Source organism: Epinephelus lanceolatus, chromosome 3 (genome assembly GCF_041903045.1).
Source record: "Epinephelus lanceolatus isolate andai-2023 chromosome 3, ASM4190304v1, whole genome shotgun sequence".
Lineage (NCBI taxonomy): Eukaryota > Metazoa > Chordata > Actinopteri > Perciformes > Serranidae > Epinephelus > Epinephelus lanceolatus.
In genome coordinates this window covers 34,195,621-34,217,444 of record NC_135736.1, presented here as the reverse complement: position 1 = coordinate 34,217,444, position 21,824 = coordinate 34,195,621, and the positions used below count along the sequence as shown (strand labels likewise).

General features: G+C 40.3%; 1 protein-coding gene across 6 annotated transcripts in view; it reads right to left on the bottom strand.

Moving 5' to 3' along the window:
• The window catches only part of sorcs1 (sortilin-related VPS10 domain containing receptor 1), a 226,459-nt gene that overhangs the window by 11,503 nt on the left and 193,132 nt on the right, over nucleotides 1-21,824 (bottom strand). For 5 of the 6 annotated variants that reach the window (XR_013490770.1, XR_004501566.2, XM_033624848.2 and 2 more), the window contains exons 15-22: nucleotides 20,652-20,769; nucleotides 17,135-17,268; nucleotides 14,020-14,133; nucleotides 12,235-12,406; nucleotides 10,128-10,314; nucleotides 9,331-9,464; nucleotides 6,508-6,634; nucleotides 3,036-3,148 (exon numbers count right to left, since the gene is read on the bottom strand). Coding sequence is in view for 4 of the 6 variants with exons in the window: in XM_033624848.2 (XP_033480739.2) it covers nucleotides 3,036-3,148; nucleotides 6,508-6,634; nucleotides 9,331-9,464; nucleotides 10,128-10,314; nucleotides 12,235-12,406; nucleotides 14,020-14,133; nucleotides 17,135-17,268; nucleotides 20,652-20,769 (1,099 nt within the window). In the remaining 2 variants the exon portion in view is untranslated. The remainder of the gene's footprint in view (nucleotides 1-3,035; nucleotides 3,149-6,507; nucleotides 6,635-9,330; nucleotides 9,465-10,127; nucleotides 10,315-12,234; nucleotides 12,407-14,019; nucleotides 14,134-17,134; nucleotides 17,269-20,651; nucleotides 20,770-21,824) is intronic. The other variant, XM_033624847.2, reaches the window with a different exon arrangement.

The window sequence follows — 21,824 nt, the reverse complement described above, 5'->3', positions numbered from 1 at the left end:
CAGTGTTCTTTGTAGTAAAGATGGAAACACAATGTCCGTCCGTCCGTCCATCCATCTATCTGTCTATCTGTCTGTCTATCTACATATCTGTCTGTCTATCTGTTGGTCTGTCAACATATCTGTCTGTCTACTAGGGTTGGGAATGATTAACCGTTACGACTGGATATCCGGTTTGACAAGCGAGAGATACTGCTACGTCGGTAGCAGCCTCCTCAATCGATACGAATCAGCCATGAATCCTTAGATGAATCGATTGTAGAGTCATGGATTCGGGTATCGCGAGACTAGCAATCGGTTGACTGGCTTTAACAGTTTTCATCTCGAAAACAACGCGAGAGCCGGCGGCATGCTCCGTAGCAGGCATTGCTGACAACGATAATGGATGTAAACATGAGCGCCAGCTTGATTGGTGGAGCTGAGGAACAGAAGCTAATGCTGGTTGGATAAACCAGGGAGCAGCCAAGCCGCAGCAGAAACTAAAGGCGAATCCTGCCGGCTGTGGGTTGAACGCGGGGTCACAGACACAGACAGAAATACGTATTCCTGTCAAATACGGCGGCGCATGATAACGGCTTACCGGCCGGCGACTGAGAAGCCCGACTCCAGGTCCAAGAAGTCTTCGTTGGTGTCATGACTGCCCAGAAATACCAGCCGAGCCCTGGCGGCACTCAGGTATGTGACGTGTCAGAGGAGAAACGAGCAGTTCACATTTCCACAAACCTCAGCGCACTTTAGGGACTGTTCTTTACTTGTCAGGGGAGGAGGGTGGCTGGTTGATTTTTATTTTATTTATTTATTTTATTTTGATCCCCCCTATGTTAATCACTTATTGATGCTGTTTTTGAAGTATGAATAAGTCAATAAGCAATTTATTCCATTGAAATATCAGTGATGTATTATAGAAAAGTGATTTATCTTTTTATAAATGACAAACACAGAGTGTAGCAAACACAGAGAAATAGTCTGACATGCTGTCAGTGATAAGCTGCTAGTCATCACAGTCCATGATATCAACTAATAACAGGAGGTGTCAGATTCTGCCCCTACATTGCATGTTATTATTTTATTCTGTTTTGTGTTTATATTGTACAGCGTTATGATAAACTTTATTCCAGACTCAAGTCCATATAAGATACATACAAAAACACAGACAATACATTAAAAACAACACAACAAGTAGGTTTAAAACACTTAAATTTTACTTAAAGTTCACTTCACTTAAAGTTTAAAACTTCTTCTCATTTTTATATTGATCCCATCCAACAAAATGATGTTCATTCAGCAAGTCTTTTTTTGGTCCATGTCTAAAAATACATACATTTGACATGTGATTTTGTTGTTGTTTGTCTTTTTATTTTATTTTTGCCAGTGCCATACAGCAACAATGCTTGGGGATGTGATCTTTTACAAATTTGAAAATACTGTAAGAATGTCACTTTTATAGAATTGGCTTCTTTATTTTATAATGTATGATTAATGTCTACATCAACAAATGTTAACCATAGAATCGTATCGATCTATCTATTTGTCTATCTGTCTGTCTATGTGTCTGTCTATCTGTCTTTCCATCTGTCTGTCTATCTATATATCTGTCGGTCTATCTGTCGGTCTATCTATCTATCTATCTATCTATCTATCTACATATCTGTCTGTCTATCTGTTGGTCTGTCTGTCTATCTACATATCTGTCTATCTATCTATCTATCTATCTATCTATCTATCTATCTGTCTATCTATCTATCTGTCAGTCTATCTATTTGTCTGTCTGTCTGTCTACACATCTATCTATCTATCTATCTATCTATCTATCTATCTTATTTATATTTATTTATCTAGCATGAGGTCTCTATGAAGGACACTAAGGAGGCTTATAGGGCATTAGTGCATCATCAGTTCATTCCTCTGCTACCTTGACATGCTTAATGCTGTTCTGCCATTACAAAGCATTTGTAACTTCAGTTTGTATGGAAAGCATGCTTAACCAATTTTTTTTTATAACTTGTAATCTGTTAGAGTAATAGACTGATATAAATGCCCATGCCCTTGCCTTTAATGTTGAGTGCCTGTCCATACTGAGCACAAGGGCAGAGGGCTTTTATGTGTCTGTGAATATGAATTCATCATCTCATATTACATCTATGTATACCAGCTCTATTCGGACACTTCATAAGCATTATAATCAGCATCATGTAGCTCAATTCTGATGCACATGTATCACTGTTCTACTCAGTCTGCCAGGAATGTAGAACAAATAGAGAACACGAGACTTTACGACATGTTTTCACTGATTACTGCAACAACATCTTGTTCCAGCTCTCGCATGGTTTTGCTGCAGTGAGTCTTGTGAATGTGAATGTTTTAAGCTATCATGTCATATTTTCATCTGATTTTTTTTTTTTTTTTGGTGTTCTGCCTTCCAGGCTGGGGTTGTCATGAAAAAATGATGTCAGTAACAAATAATAAAACAGACATGTTCACTGAAGACTGAACAGCCGGATATATTTTTGGCATCTATTTTGATTTTGTAGGATCAAAAAGTGTGAGAATATGATGAAAGGCCAAGATTGCTTGTTGCTAGGAATCAGAAAAGTATTGACGTCCTGAGGATGTTGTAAAAAACAAAGTTAATGAGGCGAAATCTGTACTTGACATGGCATGCGTGGGTTTGAATCATGTCTTGCATTTGACCGGTAGCGTAGAACTCGACTCCCATCGTCCTTTCAGGTCAGCGCAGAACACAAATTAAGCATACGGACATTTATTCTTCTGTACACAACACCCACAACCTTGTTACTGTACGGCCGTGAACTCGCAAAGTGTGTGTGAGCCACGGCAATCAGTATGGTCTTGAACAGCATTTATCCCCCTCTCCTCCCTCTTGCCTTGTCATTTATCATCATAAAAGTCAGATTCATGTCTAGGAGCCTCAGGGAGGTCACGCTGCACTAATAGACCGTCAGAGGTCCAGTCAAGCGCTGACAGTATTTACCAGGGTAAAGCAACGGTTTCCACGAAAAGACCTGAGAGAGCTTTACCTGGATCAGAGAGTTCCTGATGACTCGGCTCACATCCAGTCTCCATTCTGCAACATCAGGGTTGTGGTCATCCAGGTTTGATGAAAAGGCGAGCAGATGAGAGCGGAAATATTCTGCAGGGAGGAATGTAAATGTGTGTGAGACGATTTTACTTTTCATCTGTCATTTGTCAGCCTTAAGATTCAGCCAGTATGGACAAAAATCTAGCTCCTTCTTTAGAGGATAATTCCAGATAGTTACACTTGTGTTTATTTTCATAATTTTGGCCATCATGTCAGATCTCATCAAAGTACAGCGTCACCAATACAACACAGGCCAAGAAACACGGGGTATCTACTGATACAGTCGGGATGAACGTGAGCACTTGGGTACTTGAGCGGGACATTAGTATTTGTTCAATGTATAATCAGGAAACATACATATATGTATAAAAAATGTAAATATATATTGACCCTGTTCTGTTTTAAGAGTTACATGTTTTGGGGGGTCGCTGCTACCTAACTGCTACCTATGTACATCTCATATGTACAGATCCATAGAACAAAAAAAACGATAGTACTTAATAGTAATTTAAAGGAGCAATGTGTAGGATTTAGTGGCATCTAGTGGTGAGGACTGCAAGACTGCAACCAGCTGAAACTTCTCCAGTGTGCCAAGCATGAACTCCTGCTTAAAGGATAACTTCTGTATTTTTCAACCTGGGCTCTATTTCCCCATGTTTATGTGTGCGTATGATTCATGGGTACCACTCGTTCTAAAATTGGTTCAGTATTGAGGTGCGAAACGAGCTAAAACGGTAACGGGGGCAAATGCCTCCCGTATAAAAGTGCTTTTTTTCGCCACTGACCGGTTCAGATCGCCAGTGCTATCTCTGTAAATACCATATAGTAGCGGCCCTGGGGCAGTGGTATGTGTGAATGAGTGGAGTCAGCTGTCAGTCAGTGTTGGAGCAGAGAGGAGGAGGGCGGCCCCGCTGGGTACTGTAAGTGAGTATGTGTGTATGAAGTGTGTGTGTTATGCTAGAAGAGTCAGAGTTTGGGACGGAGTCTTTTATGTGCTACCCCCTGGAGTGTTACCGGAGTTTTTGGAGTGCTCAAATAAATGGGCCTTTTTCCCAAACGCAAGAACAGGATGTCGCGCTACACCCCGTACAGCTTTCATAGGCTGCCTTTGTCGGACGGCGAGATGCTGAAGTTGTGGCTAGTTGTGCTACAAATGGATGCTAACACTCCTGTCCAGACACTGCGCCTTGCAGACCATCAGGTCTGCAGTGCTCACTTCTCCCAAGATGACTACTGCCAGCCGAAGAAGAGAAGTGTCCAATCCCGAAACACCTCTTCCTCAAGAAAACGGCTGTCCCACGAGTAGAGAGAGCTACAGACACAGTGGAGCAAAGCTTGTGACATCACACAGCCCAGAGGTAAGGGAAAGGTTAGTATGCTATTTACAGAGATAGCACTGGTGATCTGAACCGGTCAGTGGCGAAAAAACACACTTCATACACACATACTCACTTACAGTACCCAGCGGGGCAGCCCTCCCCCTCTCTGCTCCAACACTGACTGACAGCTGACTCCACTCATAACACTGGCGATCTGAACTGGTCAGTGGCGAAAAAAGCACTTTTAATGCACAAACTTATACGGGACGCTTTAGCTCGTTTCGCGGCTCCGGTTGCATCCGCCTCTCTCAATACTGAACCAATTTTAGAACGAGTTGTACCCATGAATCGTACGCACACATACGCATGGGGAAATAGAGCCCAGGTTGAAAAATACCGACGTTGTCCTTTAAGATTACTTCAGGCTTCATTGTTCAGGAGGTTTTTACCAGGGGCAGAATTATCCACCGACGCCTCTTCCTCCCCAAAACAAGTGAATCCGGTGATTTAAACCAGTGAAAACACTGAATAAAGCAATTTTTTTCAGAATCAGTGTTTTATCCGATGCCCTTGTCGCAGAGGCGCTGCTAACCATGGTAACTGATGCAAAAAAGTGAATAGCCCTATCTAGAGCCAGTGTTTGGTTTGTCCATTTTGGGCTACTGTAGAAACATGGCAGTGCAGCATAACAATCTCAGTGAACGAGGATCTGCTCCCTGTGTAGATATAAAGTGTTCATTCTACAGCAACGAAAACACAATTCTTATTTTCAGTTGATTATACATAAAAGAAATTTAAAAAACAAACATATTATATTATATTTCTTCCTCTAAATCCTACACACTGGACTATTAATGCAAGTACTCGAATATGGAAATGACTTACAATGTCCATATCCCACGATAGCTGAATGAATAATATTGACAGCAGGGACACTGAATTTTAAAATGATGTTGATAATAAATTGTATCGAGAGCTAAGGCTCATAGAAATATGAGAAATGGACACAAATAATGCATTGTGTGGTGATGGGCATGAAATGTGTTAAGATTACATGCTGACAATGCCAAAATAATGCCAATACAAAGTCAAAGAGGATTTTTTGTTGTGGTAGAGACACAGGAATTAAGTACATAATTCGAGCCGGGAACCTGCTGATTGTCTGTGTGAGACCAAAGGTCAACGTAGTTACATTACTTTACGGACTTTGCGTAACTATACCAAGTACTTAATATGCAACTACACAAGATACCTTAGTTTACGTTACTCCTGGCCCATACAGAGTTCTTTAAACCCAAACGACAGTCTTTTCCTGAACTTTAACAAGTACTTTTTTTGTTTCCTAAACCTAAACAAGTGTTTTCCTTTACTAACCAAATTGCTAGCATTTCACAACTTTGACCATGTTAACGACATATTTACAACTGCGACCAATGATAGACTTTACACTGGCATTGTTTTCATGGTGCCATTATGTAATCTTAACACAATTTGTGCCCATCACCATGTAATGCATTGGTAAAAGGTCATGTCCATTTCAGTTTTTCTGTGAGCCTTTGTTGGTATTTCATGAGGATCAGTCACATCTGGTAAAAAGCCAAACTGCTAATAAAGTCAGTGCTGGCCTCACCACCGATCAAAGTGGTGCATCTCTGAGTAAAATAACGAAACTGAACAAAGACAAGTCTACACAGGGGGTTTATGAGCTATTTTGTTAAAGATGTCCGCAGGAGCCAAAGATTTTAGGTACAGATTTAATGTTTGTGCCTGTTGTTTAGAAGCAACAGATTCTAAAGCACAGTCTTTTTTAGTTGGAAACCTGAAGCAAGGAGCAACCATCAAACCCTGATCAGAGGAGCTTAGAGACAGGCTGCAGGTTCTACATCATGCTGAGTTCCTCATTTCAAAACTTCTGAATGTTACTTTATCCTAAGTTAAGAGTTAAGACCAAGGTTGTAATTAAGTTGACTCTCCTTTAACTATGATTTCAATTAATTCTACCTGTATCTTCTTTATTAAATCGTGATGAGACATCTTGTGTGTGCAGAGCTACAGAATCCCAGTGGAGATGGAGTCACGGAGTTGACTCACCGTGGACAGTGATGGTTTTTCTGTCCTGCAGAATAGTATTCCCTGCAGACACCTGCACAGTCACTGTGTTGATGCCCTCCCGGGAGAACGTGCACGCCACACTTCCCTCTAGGGTGATTACTGGCTGCTGGGGGAGGATGAGAGACAGACAGAGAAGGCAGAGGAGACGGAAAGGGAGAGAGTCAGAGTCTGGGGGCTCTGGTGAGACACTCTTATCAATGGCTGGTCTCACACTGCTGTTATTTACACTACAGAGGTGTGAGCCTGCTGGCACACACTCAGCACACACACACACACACACACACACACACACACACACACACACACGCATGAGCATACGTCGAGAGCTTGGCAATAATCTGTGCTGTGCTGAATACAGTGTTGAGGCCCACAGAGAGTTCCCTCTGTGACACCGGCAGCTCCTGCCTGTCATTACTCACGTCTCCATTTGTTCTTCAAATAGCTATAAGATGCTAATAATGCTGTGCTTTATTACCAGCTGATATAACTGGCTGTCCTTGTGGAAGGCCCCTGTTGGTGTTGAACAAACACATTTACACAACTACAATTATGAAGACAGATAGTGGGAGTGGAGCATGCAGGGCTTCCAGCTTCCAGTGCATCTGTTGATCCGCAGAGGTGGAAGTTGGTTTTTTAGTGTCTCACTCATCTTACAGTCCCTCCTGGCTGCAAAATAACATCTCAGAAATATTCAACCTGCTCTTTTAGGGCTTTTTATGGTACATTTGGAGGGAAAAGTCTTTACAATTTCAGGGAGCTCTCAGAAACTGATAAAAGCAATAATGACTGTTGGTAAACTAATGCCTCCTAATAAACACAACATTAAATCTTAAGCTGAAGATACACTTGCTTTTATCAACATGTTCGCTTGATGGCTGCGTTTGGAGCGTTGGTTGTGCACGTCCTTAGTAATTAACACCACGTCTGTGAGATGCAATATGCACATTAACAGTGGGGGCAATATGGCAAACATACTTGCTGTTGTCACGACATGTTTGATTTAGACGTGGGTGTATTATTTGATCTGGATACCAGACTCGAAGATGGTGCCACTTTCATCCAATGAGAATTGTTTACCTGGTGCATACACCAAAAATATTTCTAGCGTCCCGGTTTACTTTTGGGTTATGCAGCCCATTGTGCCGTACTTTTTCTCACTTCTCTCACAGACTTTAATAGTTGTATAGAAAGAGTCATAATTGACCTGGTTTGCAGTTTGAAGTGTTTTACAGATGTTTTTTTAATAGTTTAAAGTTGATTTTTTTTTTTTTGCACAAATAAAATTATCTGAAGCCTCCACCTAATAAAATGTTGACAAGTTAATAAGAACTCGGAAGTATGGAAAGATAAATAACAATACATAAAATAATAAGTGACAACAAACTACTAGTAGCAAAATATGTTTGATTGCAACACCAAAAAACTGCAATAATAGTATCTATTTAAGAGCAGAAGTATGTGATGTGTAATAATGATATATAATAATAATATGGGATTTTTTCTCCACTGCAATACCACGAGTGACCACTGGGAAAAATTGGATGCAAGACCTGTATATAGCAGCCTTACACACCATGCACAATGGTGCCGCTGTCACATTCTTCTGCCGTGATCTCAGATTTATGCAAACAGTGTCCAGATGGTGACATTGACCAAAATGGTCCAAGTCAGATGCCAAAAACTGCAACATGGTTATGAGGTGGACAGCCAGATGGTGACATTCCAAGTCCAATAATGGCTCAGCCAGACCCTTTGTAAAAACAATGAAATATTATACATACTACTGCTATGAAGAAAGTAAATGTATGTTTTTTGTTTTAATACAACGAACTTTGATAATTTTTTGACAATAATTTGACAATTTATTTGGTTGGGAAATGGTTGTAATCAGATGGGCATACTATCACTTGACACCCATTTGTTAAACACACTGAAGCTGCTTATGTGTATCTACATGTAAATTATATTCCCGTTTCACCATTTTAAGCCTGTGGTGTTTAGTCAAATGTCTTTATCCAAGGTGCCTTTGAGCTTTCTGACAGGACATAAGGTGAACTAAGGAAAGACAAAGTCCACATCGGGAGGAAGTGGTGGTGGATGAATGGGTCAAGCACAGAACTTTCACCCAGGAGACCCCAGGTGTTTGTGTCCTGTGTGAATTAAGGTAGGTTTATCATTTTGAGACATACTTATTATTTTAGTTGTCAGGAAGTATAAAGCTGCTGAATGCACACTGTGTGCATTAATTTTGGCAGAACAGCTGAATAGTCCCATTTGTTTTAATGTTGTATTTTGTTGTTGCTAGTATGCCAGGAAAGGAGGTCCAGCTGATAGCCAGAAATGTTCCCAGTGTTGGCACAACTTTCATTTTGGAACAATGTTCGAACCGTCTTGGGCTTTCAAACAATTGTCATTCAACGTATCTATGTTTGTGGTGTATAGTAACCTCCACGAGTGTTGCCATGTTCATTATTTACACCATGCAAATCCAAAAGTATTATTCAGTCTTAGTTCTGCTTTTGACCTTAGTTGGAGGAGTTTAGAGTAAGCATGAGCAAGGGATACACTTCACTGGCTATCAGTAATTAAACTGCTTTGTGTCTGCGATACATCAGCACGCTCTGATGCTGATTAACAAGAACAATTTCTTTATACCTGGATGCACAAAAAAATAGCAAAACAAAATACTGATTCTTACATTTCAGAGCACAAGAGTCAGCAACCTATTTAATCACAAACGCGCGAAGGCATAGCGGAAGTAAAAGCTCAGAGAGAAGTGGGAAAGTCTTGAGTGTACAGTACCTCTGTGTTATTTCCGATCCACCAGATGTAGGTGACCGTTCCCACTTGGCTGGGCCACAGAACAGCAGTCAGGTTCACTTCCTTATTCCTCACCGCCACAAAGGGAGCTGAGAGATGGATATACTCCAGCTGACCTACTCAGGCACACATATACATCACAAAGTGAAGTCTATGCACTGCACCGCACTGTGCAACAGCGAGAAAAAAGGGAGAAACAACAACTTGTTTTTTTTTTCTCCAGTGAAGAAAAAAAAAAGGTGGAGAGGGTGAGTTTGCTCAGAATTCTGTCCTGCGCTGGGACCACTGGCTGCCATCTGTGTGTTATTTTTCATTCGTGGCACTCCTGAGCCTGCGGCGGCTCTATTTGTTCGGCTGGCGCATAGGATTGACAGATTGGCGGGGGCAATGGCGCTCCCTGATCAATAAGTCAGCTCCGTTACATCTGTCACCCCCCGAATACACCAGGGGTGGTCAGCCCCGTTACATATAAGGCTGCAGTGGCTTCCGTGGGCTGAGCGGCTGTGGAGCATAAGCTGACTTGAGTGGAAGTGTAAAGGGATTTGTTCTATCTCACTTGTTTGTTTGGTTATGGGAGGGGAGCATGTTCTGTGGAGAGATAAAGCACAGAATGTGGCACACTGTGTTCAGGCTGACAGCTGCAATTCCACTGAATGTGATAAAAAGTGGGAAGCAGAAAGAGCCAAAAGCATGAGCGTAAAAATTGGAGATTCTCTTATCTAAATAAATACATATGCACATTTGTAAACACCAATCTTACAATGTCCTCAGTATCTTACATGTTACATGCAGGTAGAGCATGACAGTCTCTGAGCCGAGGCTGTTCTCTCCGGTGGCAGTCACCCGGTAGATTCCCACGGCTTTGTAGATGTGCTTGATCCCGTCCTCAATAGAGCTCACATTGGAGTAGGTCAGAGCGTGGCCGTCCCCAAAGTCCAGCGTGATGCTTGTCCTCGCCCCGTCACCCTGCAAAGCAGAGACACTTTGAGGGGAATCTGCAGGTTTGGCCTTTCATCACCCACAGATTCACTCAGGTTTTCAAGTCACTTGTTATATTACACTCCACCAGCACAGAGCACTTTGTACTTCTTGGATAAGATGTGTAATTATGTCCTAGAGCTTGACACTTTTGCTGCAAGAGTCAGAGCTTTGGTTGTCACTGTGATCCTGCTCTTCATAATATCTGGTACTTTAGATAGATGGGTCCACCAGCTGGTGAATACGGTCAAAGATCTTTGATTTGTATGACTGTGTTTCACTGTATCTGCGTGGATTTCTGGATGTATTGCTGAATTACTACTCCCCTATGAGCCAGAGTTCATTTGTGAATAGCTGTTTATGTGTTAGGCCTTTTCTAAAGCCTGATTCTATTCACACATGACTAGCATTACCTTGCGACCCCATGCGTTTGTAAGAATTGCGGAGGTCTCTGTGATCTTGACCCTATGCAAATCTGCCATGTCTGCAATTTATCAAGTAAATATTCCACCCCAAATTACCTATTATATTTAGCCAAAGACAGAGGTCATGTGATAATAGTACCGTGTAAATCAGCATTTTGCTCATTTGTGGTCGCATTTAGATTTTTTTGTTTTCTCTGTGCCTTGTTCCTGCCCCTTTCCTCATAGAGAATTATGGGGACTGCGTTTATCAGTGAAGGTTTTGACAGCACTTTGGGTGCAGGAGGTTCGTCTCGCTACACAGCATGGAGATCCACTTACCAAAAGACTAAGCTCAAATCCATCAGCAGAACGAAATCTTGAAAGTTGATGAGATGAATAATGTGTAACTGTGTGGCAGAATCGGTTAGTTGAACCCATATTTAAAAGAAAATAAGGAGGTTAACACTGTACATCCTCACTGAATGTCTTGTGTCTTGTGTTTTTATGTGCGGTGTTGGAATGCTTGAGTGTCACAAGTAGAGTTACAAATGTCTGTGTGCATCGTATCCAGGAGATAATGTCAGTAAATTAAGTAAAACAATGACTCATCTTATCTTTTGCCAATGCATGACATACAGCAAAGACATGGTGATGATTTCTAAATCCCATGAGGTCTCCTGGCCATACTAGTCCTGTGTGAATAGGACTTACATTAGTTATATGGGCTAGTTTGAAGGTAATGATTTTTAAAATCATTTTTCAAACTCAAAAAATGTCTTAGCTAATCAACTGTAGTAATGCATAAGTTGATTGCGAGGACATGTTTGATCAAAAGCAATAAATTATATTACCAAGACTTCCTAAAAGATTGAGGCACACTGAAGAATTCATTACTTCAACTGAATTCATATGGCATCAACAGTGACTGAACATCCATAAAAAAGGTTGCAAATGTTCCCTTTAACACAGTACTTGTGGAGTTCATTTCCACCACTACATGGTTCTATGGCAGTGTTACCATGCCAAGGTCCTGCTGGTTGGGGACAGCAACAAAGACTATTGAGGCAGGTAATGACGTTTTTACACTCTTAAACAGTGTCCTAAGTCTCCATATTAGACACTAACTAGCATGCAAAATATAGCGACTGTATATATATAGAGTATGAACATAACATGGTCGGCACTGACCAAAATTTTTGTCTCCATTTGTCTCTGGTCAGGGGACATTTTCCAACTGTAATTCCATATTCAATATTCAATAAATTCTTTGAGCATAAAATAGGAAAGTTACTAAGTGCTTCTGTTGATAGAGTGTGTTACCCGTGTATCGTGACAGTCTGATCATAGGGAATATCGTCTTCTAAAAGATCTCCCTGCACTGTGTAATGTTGGTGTATGTGGTGAATACTGATAATTCAGACTTTGCCCTTGTTTGCATTGTGAATGACATTTACTTTGTGTGGCAGTTCATGAGGCTTTTTGACAAGTGCAGAAAAGAGCTTACCTCCTCCAGAAAAACAAGGAAGGTGACATTGGTGCCCAGGGTGGCTGTCAGCGTGCCCTCGCTGGTGACCAGGTGGAGACCTTTGGGTGCTTGGATGGGACACTGCTGCCTCCTGGCTGTGTACTCTATGCTGACCCCAGCTGTACAGTTATTAGAGACCACTTTCCTGTAGCTGGGGGTGGAAAAGCACAAAAAGGCTTAAATGATGAAGATGTGTATTTGTGGAGAATACAAACTCTGTCACCATTAGATGGATAGAATACAGAAATTGTTAGACAATGTTGTCTGTGGATGATCCAGAGTATCAGGGGTGCTTCTATGACAGAGATGTTGCTAATTAAACTGTCAAGCGTAATTCGTCAGTGTTGGGAACATCACCTCCATTGTGCCGGGGTAGCAGTAGAAACTAAATTAGATTAAAGGTGGATATCTCAGAGGTTGGATAAATAAATCCAGAACAATATGCATTGCCAGAAATCACTCGGCGTAAACAAGTGGCAACCTGCGGGGCCACCATGGAAGTGCCAAAAACTGCAGTTCCTCGAATGGCCACTTGAGGCTGGCTCCAAGAGTGAATCAGTCTCTATAGACCTCTATGCAAGAATGCCCAAATTTACAGCAAAAAATAGCATGTTTACAGTCTGGTACAAAAAACAATTTTGGTCTCCACAGCTAATTTACCCATTCGTGACAACTTTACGAGTGGTGAATATTTAATTAACGCACCTGTTTAAAAGTTATCAAGACTTAAATGTATGCAAGAATAAGGGCGTGGTCGTTCTGAGTGACAGGTGGGTGATGTTCGCTGACAAGTTCCTACCACAGCGACAATGTTGGTTAGGTAACATTACCATGGCATATTGGGGTAGCTGCAGATGTTGCTATTTCAATGTGTTTTCAGTTCATTAAACTTAATTTAATTTTTTAGTTGTTCTACAAGACCCTTCAAGGAGTCGGATATTTGGTTTCTGGTAAGTAAATTTTGTTTAAATATATTTAAGCCTTTTTTTCAGTAGCACTTTCACTTTTCACTAGCAAAAATTAGCATTAGCATTCGTATTATCACAATTAACCATAGCTGTAAATACACCATGCTAACCAAACTAGCAGCTAGCAGGGTTATCACCGACCTCTTGTCCAAATATGGTCACATATGGCTCCACATTTCAAGATGGTGACAGCCAAAATACCAAAATTGAGACATCCATTATTTCAATACAATCTATGGAAGTATATTAGCAAATGGATGATTGAGCAAACTCGTGCTGTTTCATATGGGAACTTCTGAAGCTTTTAGTCATCTGACATGGTTTTCATTAGCACATAAGTCTTCCCAGTTGTCTTGGAAATGCAGATCAAGTAGTTCAGACTACAATTTTTATCTATTCACTTTTTTGAGGACTTTAAGGACTTTTTTGCCCATGCTGGCTTAAAACTTGAAATAATCAAAAGCTCCATAACGGCCACTAAATGGACCTTGAGGTGAGGTTGTACACTCTGGAGTAGCCATTGTACTTTGCACACTCTTTTGTAGCTTTTAAAACATGTTGCACAAACACTACTTCACCCTCAGTTAATCACATCGTTACCATGGTTTATATTCTCAAATCGCGTGTTTGATCATTCAGCCCACATTTTCCTCAGCCTGTCCTTCTTGTCCCTGAGAAACTAATTAATATACCCGGAGCTATTCAACTCAAATGCACCATTTATTTTACCCAATGCCTGCGAGTCACTATTGAGAATATGTGTGCTGATTCTAGTTTGCTCTGGTCCTGTGCTCACCCGGTGCTGTTAAGGAAAGTCATCCCTGTGGTGCAACTTCTGGACATCGTTGATGGATGGAACCAAAAGGCAGGGGTGCACTTGCCGTCGGTCCGTCTCTCATAGCCATAATCACTGTAATGAGCAGAGCAGACAAAAACAGAAAAACGCATCTAATCAGAAACAATGGAGGAAACAGTGACAGACAAGACGGATGCAAACATTCCCGAGGCTGTGTTTTGAAAATTCAATTCTGAAATGAGAAACGCACTATTTCAAGTGTGACACATACTTGTAAGATGAGTGATATTACTCACAGACAAATCAAATAGAGGATGATAAAATATTCCAGCTGAAAAGGATCTGTTTTGTATTTTCAGACACACTGAATATTGAAATCCTCCTACAGAATTGCGGGGAACAACATGTGAAATTAATGTCATTTAAGTACTGACTTCACAGAAGTTACAGCGACTGTTCTGTGCCTCTTTGGTGCTTTTTAAACACAGCCCATGAGTTGTTTGTCCTACAAATTAAAAGGCAGAGCAGCACTGTGTCCCCAAAATGATAGGGACAAATTGCCCCAATTAGTGCGACATGCACACAGATGCAAAAGTGTTGTGATTGTTAATGAAAGCTATTAGGCTTGGTGATTTATGGTTTTGATGGTGCGTATTCCAAGAGCTGCCTCACTCAGGAGACCTGCAGATTTGCGACCGAAGCATGAAAAAAAAAAAAAACATTAGTACTGCTGATAATTCAAAGAAAGCAGGTTGTAAGGATGTAAAAAAAAAAAATTCTCTGTAACTGTACTTGTAATAGAAACAATCCCTAACAGCAGCTACAAAAGCATCTATTATTATGAATTATCATTTCTATTCAGGTGGAATCAATTCAGGCACTGGTAATGAAAAAATACACTAGTGTATTCATTACAGTTTTTTTCTTTCTTTGTTGGTGTTCATATTGGTGAGGAATAATAGCTTAGAACTGCCAACACAGCTAACAGAGGGAGTTGTTAAGGGACACAGAATTATACAGTCTGAATGTGTGAACGTGTGTAAATGCACTTTGCAGATTAAGCCATTTGTTACGTCTGCTTGTGATTAATTAATTGACACCTTGTGAAAAAGACTGTGTACTCAAAGATGCTAGTATGTAGAATACACTTGTAGTAGACTATAATCCCACAATGCAATAATGGGTATTCATCCACAGTTGAGGAAAGTCCCCAACAAATGTGCTTTTTACTCCTCTTTGAATGACATTTGTTACAAACTACAGTACCCAGCTGTTTTAGGAGATTATTTAGCTCCAAAGGTACTGATTCATGAGCCATTTCTGAGGAATTAACAAAGTGTCAACCTCCAGGGAAGAAAAATGAAGCCAGAAACCGCAGTTCCTCAAATTTCCGTCTGGCTCCAGAAGCCAGTCAATCCCCATAGACTCCCAAATTAAAATGTTACAGCCTGGTACAAAAAAAACAGTTTTGGCCTTTGTAGCTAATCCATGACAACTGTCAAGAGTTAATGTTTATTTAACTACACAGATTACATTTTAAAGTAATGCATAATCAAAGGCATGGCTACTTTAAATGACAGGTGGCTGCCTTCTATTGTAAAGTTGTAACCACAGCAACAACGTTGGTTTGGTAACGTAACAGTGGCGTAACCCCAGATTCACAAAGTATAGGTATGGCAAAATCTGTCGCTATTTCAATGTGAAGTCATTAAATCTTAATTGTATCATTTTGGTTGCCTAAAATGTATTGTTCAGCATTTGGTTGTATTAAAAGACCCTCCAAGGAGCCAGATATTCAGCTTTTACAGTAAGTACATTTTGTTTTAATGGTTTTTAAGCCTGTTTTTTGGTTGCAAAAATTACCATTAGCATGATCACAGTCAACCATAGCTGTGCTGGCCAAGCTAGCAGCTAGCGTTAGCATTTCCTCTGCCCTCTTGTCCTAATATGATCAATTCTGGCTCCAAATATCCAAGACGGTGATGGCCAAAATGCCAAACAGGAGGCTTCAAAACTGGAATCCACAAACCAATGGGTGATGTCACGGCAGCAACATCCATTATTTTACACAGTCTGTGACATTTACACTTCATCTTTAGTAGAGCCCAAAGGGCTCAGGGCTGGTTATCACAGACAGATGCTTCTAACAGCTGCGAAAAATAAATAAATAAATAAAAACTAATGAAATTAAAAATGTGGATGGTGTTGAGAGAACTTGAAGATCTCAGGAAACAAACCATAGACAGAGTGAACTTTTTACAAAACCATTTTGTTTTTTTTTCTAACATTGCAAAGCTGCAGTTTGTGTGACTGTCAGCACATACATTGCATCATTTCCTGCACATTGATTTTTTGTATACAGCTAAAGTTAGGGGCTCAAAAGAGACATTTTGAAAATAGAACTGTCAAAATGAAAGCAACGAAGGAGGAGAACTTTTAGTCCCTAGTTTAGGTCAAGATCCAAAAACACTGGACTGCCTTCGTCTTTTCATTGAACCCCACCTGCCCTGTCGACACCATGACAACACCATCACGGGGTGACGTGATGTACTGATAGTGATGATAACCGTGGAATAATACATGTATGATAATATGGTGTAAATAATCCAGGGCTTCTTCAATTCTCTCTGTGTCTTTCTGTTGTCGCTTTGTCTCCCTCCCTAAACACCATCTGGTTGCCTTTTTTTGTAAATTTCTGCACAGGTATGGTTACAGATTCTCTTTCTCTACATCCCCACACTTGTTTAATTCATTTGCAAAAAAAAAGAGACAAAACACACAATAAACAGTTGAGGACGAATTTGACGATGAAGATGAATTTTCTGTAGGTATCGCAATAATATCAACATCATGAACTCTTTTGGCCACAATTATCATGCAGAGAAAATCTGATATCAAGCCAGCATTACTCATATTTCAAACTCCTGTTTTCAAAAAGCTTCTTCTAGAATCAGAGAATACATTATACAACTGTATTGCGAGTAGTAGAGTGACTTTGCTTTGTAAAATTTCGTGAAATTCCCCTTTAACAATGATACAGATGAGTGCAAATGAGACTGACTATGGGATGACAAAAAAAAAAAAATAAATAAAAATAAAAGAATCATATACTCACCATTCAAAGTCAGCCTCTGTGCAGTCACAGGGGCCCGATGTCATAGACACAGAGTACGTCTTTCCCATAACGCACCTGGACGTGGGCTTCAGCTTCCGGTAGATTCTTTTCACTCCCATGAGGCACGGCTCGCCCTGCAGGCCCGATTTCAGGAGAGAACCGAGAGGAGAGAGAGTTTAATAAATGAACTGCTTTTGTAACTTGCCACCATAAATAATTTACATGATGCAAGCAGCCATGTGTGCATCTTACTGTGTGTGAAAAGCACTGTTGGCTTGCTTAACTTCAGCTCGTTGTGCGCTCCTGTTCAGTGAATATTTACGGTCTTGTGCCGTGTGGTGTGCTAAACTCAACAACTGTTCCTGCGTCGCAAGTGTCACACTGGAGAATGTGCTGCTTGACTTCTTTTTTAGAGAGGTTTTTTTTTTTGTGAAACTGAGATGAACGAATAAGAAGCAGCTTCAGTGGCAAAAGCTGCCAGCGCCAAAATCCATTTTTAGCCTTGTATCTATGCGTGAGCAGTGAATATAAAATCAGTTGGAGTACAAAAAAGATAAGAAGATAACACCAGTGTGTTTCACTGCATCCTCTGTGCTACACTGCTGCTGTGTTTTTATGACCGGAACATTCTGTCTTCGTGCATTAGGTGTCAGTAGTGAGATGCTTAAAAAGATCCGGCTGTATCCACAAATAGATTCCCAGCTCCTGAAAATGTCCTTAACTTTCCCTGTGGTCTTTGAACACAAACACTGTCCTCTGTTTTGAGGTAGTGTTCAGTTTATTCTTGCAGCAGACTGGGACCTACAGTGTCTCTACATTTAGGCAGGTTAGCCCTGTAATTGGCTTGGACTCTTGTCATCTTCCATGCTATATGTTTTGATCATTAGCCTGCTCTGAGCATATGGGTGTCTAAAGCAATTAAGAGTGGGGCCATGAAAAAAGGCGCGCTCTAAGTCCCTGGCTCGGCTCCGGGCCCGGCCAGGTTGAGGGGTTTCTCGGGCGGGTTTAATGTATGCAGGTAGTTAGAGTCGGTTCACTCAGAGCATCAGCAGGAATGGCTGGAGAATCTGCATAAGTGCTCTGGGAGCTGAAAGATGTCGAGCGTCAGTCCACTCACTATATGGCCGGGCTAAAAGCAGCCAGTGATCACACATTACCCAGACGCTGAAGCCTGGCGTTTGATCAAGCTAAACTCTGCCCCATCAAACCTTTAGAAGCAGTGCTACAGAGAAAACAAGCTCTGCAGACTTTAGATGGTTTAATTTTCCATGAAGGAATTGACATCTTATTTTGGAATAATAGCTCATTAAGTCAAAACTTTAATCCGCTTTTAGGGATTTTGTTTATGCAGCAGAATGGAGGTGCATTCATAAGCAGAGAGTGCTGACATAAGGCACATGCTGTAGGCTGTGTCTAAAGTCACTCCGCATGTGTTACCTAGAGCACTATTGACTTTCTGCATTTTTATTTGAGTGTCCGAATTGTGTTTTACATAAAATACTAACTCCCACATTGCATTACTTTCTGTAATGCCTTGCTTTCATACGTTTAAAGGCAGTAGCTGAAATCAGCTGTCAGTGATGATTTATAAGTGTCTGAAATCTCAATTTGGAGCGATGGTTATTAACACTTCTTATTGGAAAGTTAAACACTTGTCCTGATCACTTTTTGGATATTGAGCATTTGCCTGTCTGATCTGAAATTTACTTGAAGGGTTCTCACACGTTTTCATGGAAAAAATTTCAAAATGTCTCCATGACTTTTTTAAGTACCTATAATAAAATTTCCATCACCATTTACAACGTACAACATAAACAGAACTGTATAATGTAGCCTACTCCAAATGTTAATTATTGTATGAATATTAAACAGCAACCTTTTCAGACTCTAATACTTATGTTTATATTCACTCCAATTACTTCAACATACGGTCACAGTCAACACATTGTATTCTAATTTTAAAAAAAAAAAGCTCTACATGCACTTATAGAAGTCCGTCACTGGCTCTAAAGCTTGTACTATCAGTGAGTGTGATTTTGTGGACATGAATGTCCAGGGTATAGTGTTAACACGAGCACTTAGAAATCAGGTTATTCATTATTCATTCCCCACATACACCCTAATTTCTTTCAGAGTATTCCAGATAGAATATTCGGGTTTCTCATAAACAGAATATGGAGTTTACATGCTGAAACACAAACTGAATAATCAAAAAACCTGATAATAAACGGGTTATTCATGTCCATGTAAACACACTCAGTGTAATCTTTATGCATTTGATTACAAACACATTTTGGATGCAAGTCTGAAAACAATGCAGCAACATAGGTATGTGGGTATGAGCATTTTAAGACGGGGAGTAAAAGCTGACACTGTTACAAAAAACCCCCAAAAAACACCAATACCTTTCCTACCTTTCTACCACGCTCTACTTTCAGAGCAGTTAAAACAAAACTGAAAAGCGCATTGGGACTCCCGTGTCATATGCCCCATCTCAAAAATGAAGGGGCATCGATATGGAAACATGTTAAATCACACCGTCACAGTATTATTTGTTTTGTCCCATTTGCTCGGCAATGTTTGAACATATCAGATTCAAGTGGCAAACATGCAGGAAGAGATGGAATGCCTGGAGAAAATGAAGAAATGTACGTCACATATCAACGCATATTAGTGCTACATTACGTCAACATGTAGTCTACAGCAAATAAATTTGCGGTTATATTACATTACGTGGAAGGTTATCAACAGAAGATCACTATACACACAACAAAATCTACGACTTTTTCAACAATTTTCAAGGAATTTATTATTTTATGATGACTTTGGGCCTGGAAAATTAGGTTCTGAAATATCATTTCCCAGGTTTTCCATTTCCGTGCGAACCCTGTATATTTTTGATTATTACAATAAAAAAGAGAGAATTTAAAGTACACTTTGGGTTTCCTGTGATGGTTTCTTACATTTTGCATAGTGTCCCATGATAAAGTGTATTTTGTTTGCAGAGAGAAAAGTCACTGCAGACGATCACCTAAATAAAGATTTGCATATTAATTGACAATTAGAGAGATATCACAACTCTAATCAGTCCTATATTCTGGCTTCCAAGTGTACACCCTGTCAGTGATGGTGTAAAATGATGATGACTTGTAAGTTATGTATTTTTATGCACAATTACTGCTCACTATTGAGTAAATCCTGTGTTTTGCTCTGTAGGAAATACTAAATGTGTGACCAAGGGAGTTATTTTGCAGCACCAATTATTTAAATACAGATCAGTTGACAAAAAGATCTTCTAAATATTGTGATACACCACTTGCTTTAAACTGTAATTTCATAAAAGAAAATATTTTACATAAAAATGATGCTGGCTGTTAAGCTTTTACAGTAAATTAGCGTGAGATTCTTCCATCTGAGCCTCACATGTAGATTTCTCCACCAGCCGTCACAAACATTTTTTTTTGGGGTGTGTGATAAACAAGTGTGGTCTTTATTTCTGTCCTGGCACACACCGTACCTGGTTGTGTAGGTGCCACGTCTGATAATCCGCTTCTGTACACCTCCTGTTGAAGATGGACCTGAAGTCTATTTTCACCAGCTGCCACTCCGAGCGATGACTGACGTGGCCGAATATCCTGGAAAATAGCCACACACGCTGTTGCTGGTTATATACAAAACATGCTGCAGATAATGACCAACAGAATTCGTGTTAAAGCATTAGGCTGGTGATAGTTTATGTTTTCTCACTGTCAACAAATTCCTGGAGAAGACCAAACTCACCAATGACCTGATCCTACTATTAAGATACAGTATATTTTATCTATCTGGGACATAGAGCTGCAGTGCTGTCCAAAAGCTTCTAACAACGCATGAGTGAACCACACTGTTGAACTACACTAGTGCACAAAGTGTGTATTGATCCACAGCTGAAAACAGTCCCTGACAAATGTACTATTTACTCCCAGTGGTAGAATCTCACTGAGTACTTTTACTCTAGTACAAATTTGAGGCACTTGTATTTTAATGAAGCTACTCTTTCCATTCATTAATGTGCTCTTTACTTCACTACAACTGTTTGACAGCTTTACTCACTAGTTGCTTTAAAATTTGAGGTTTTTATATAAAATAAAAGAAAGATCAAATGTTGAATTAAACTACCCAAGAGTGTATACGAATACAGCTAAAATGATAAGTTGAGTGATTGAAAATTAATAGACGACTATTTTGATGATCGTTTGAGTCTACTGAAACTATTTCATGATTCCATCTCATGATGCAGAGTAACCTCCGCTCCACCCAGCTTGGTCATGGCAAGGTGGTGGAAACATCATTAAGTCCAGACTGGTAGAAAAAGACTTCCGCACACTTACATCTATGCAGTGTTTGACTTGTTGAGCTTTCGGTCTATTGAACCTTCATTAGAGCATACATAAGCCAACAATGTATGTGACACACCTGTGCACAGCCTAGAGATAGAAGCCCCACGCCCTCGGAGTACTTTTACCAGCCCGTCCATTGTTGCCTTATGTTTGGTTCCAGCTCCACTGCTTTTCATTCTAATTTTCTAAAATTGTGGTGCTGGTTGGATAAACAAACACATACATTGCGATGGTGTCACCTTGGGCTCTGGGTAATTGTGCAGCATTTCTCAGTATCCTCAGAGTTTTAACAAACAAATCAGTCAGTGGAT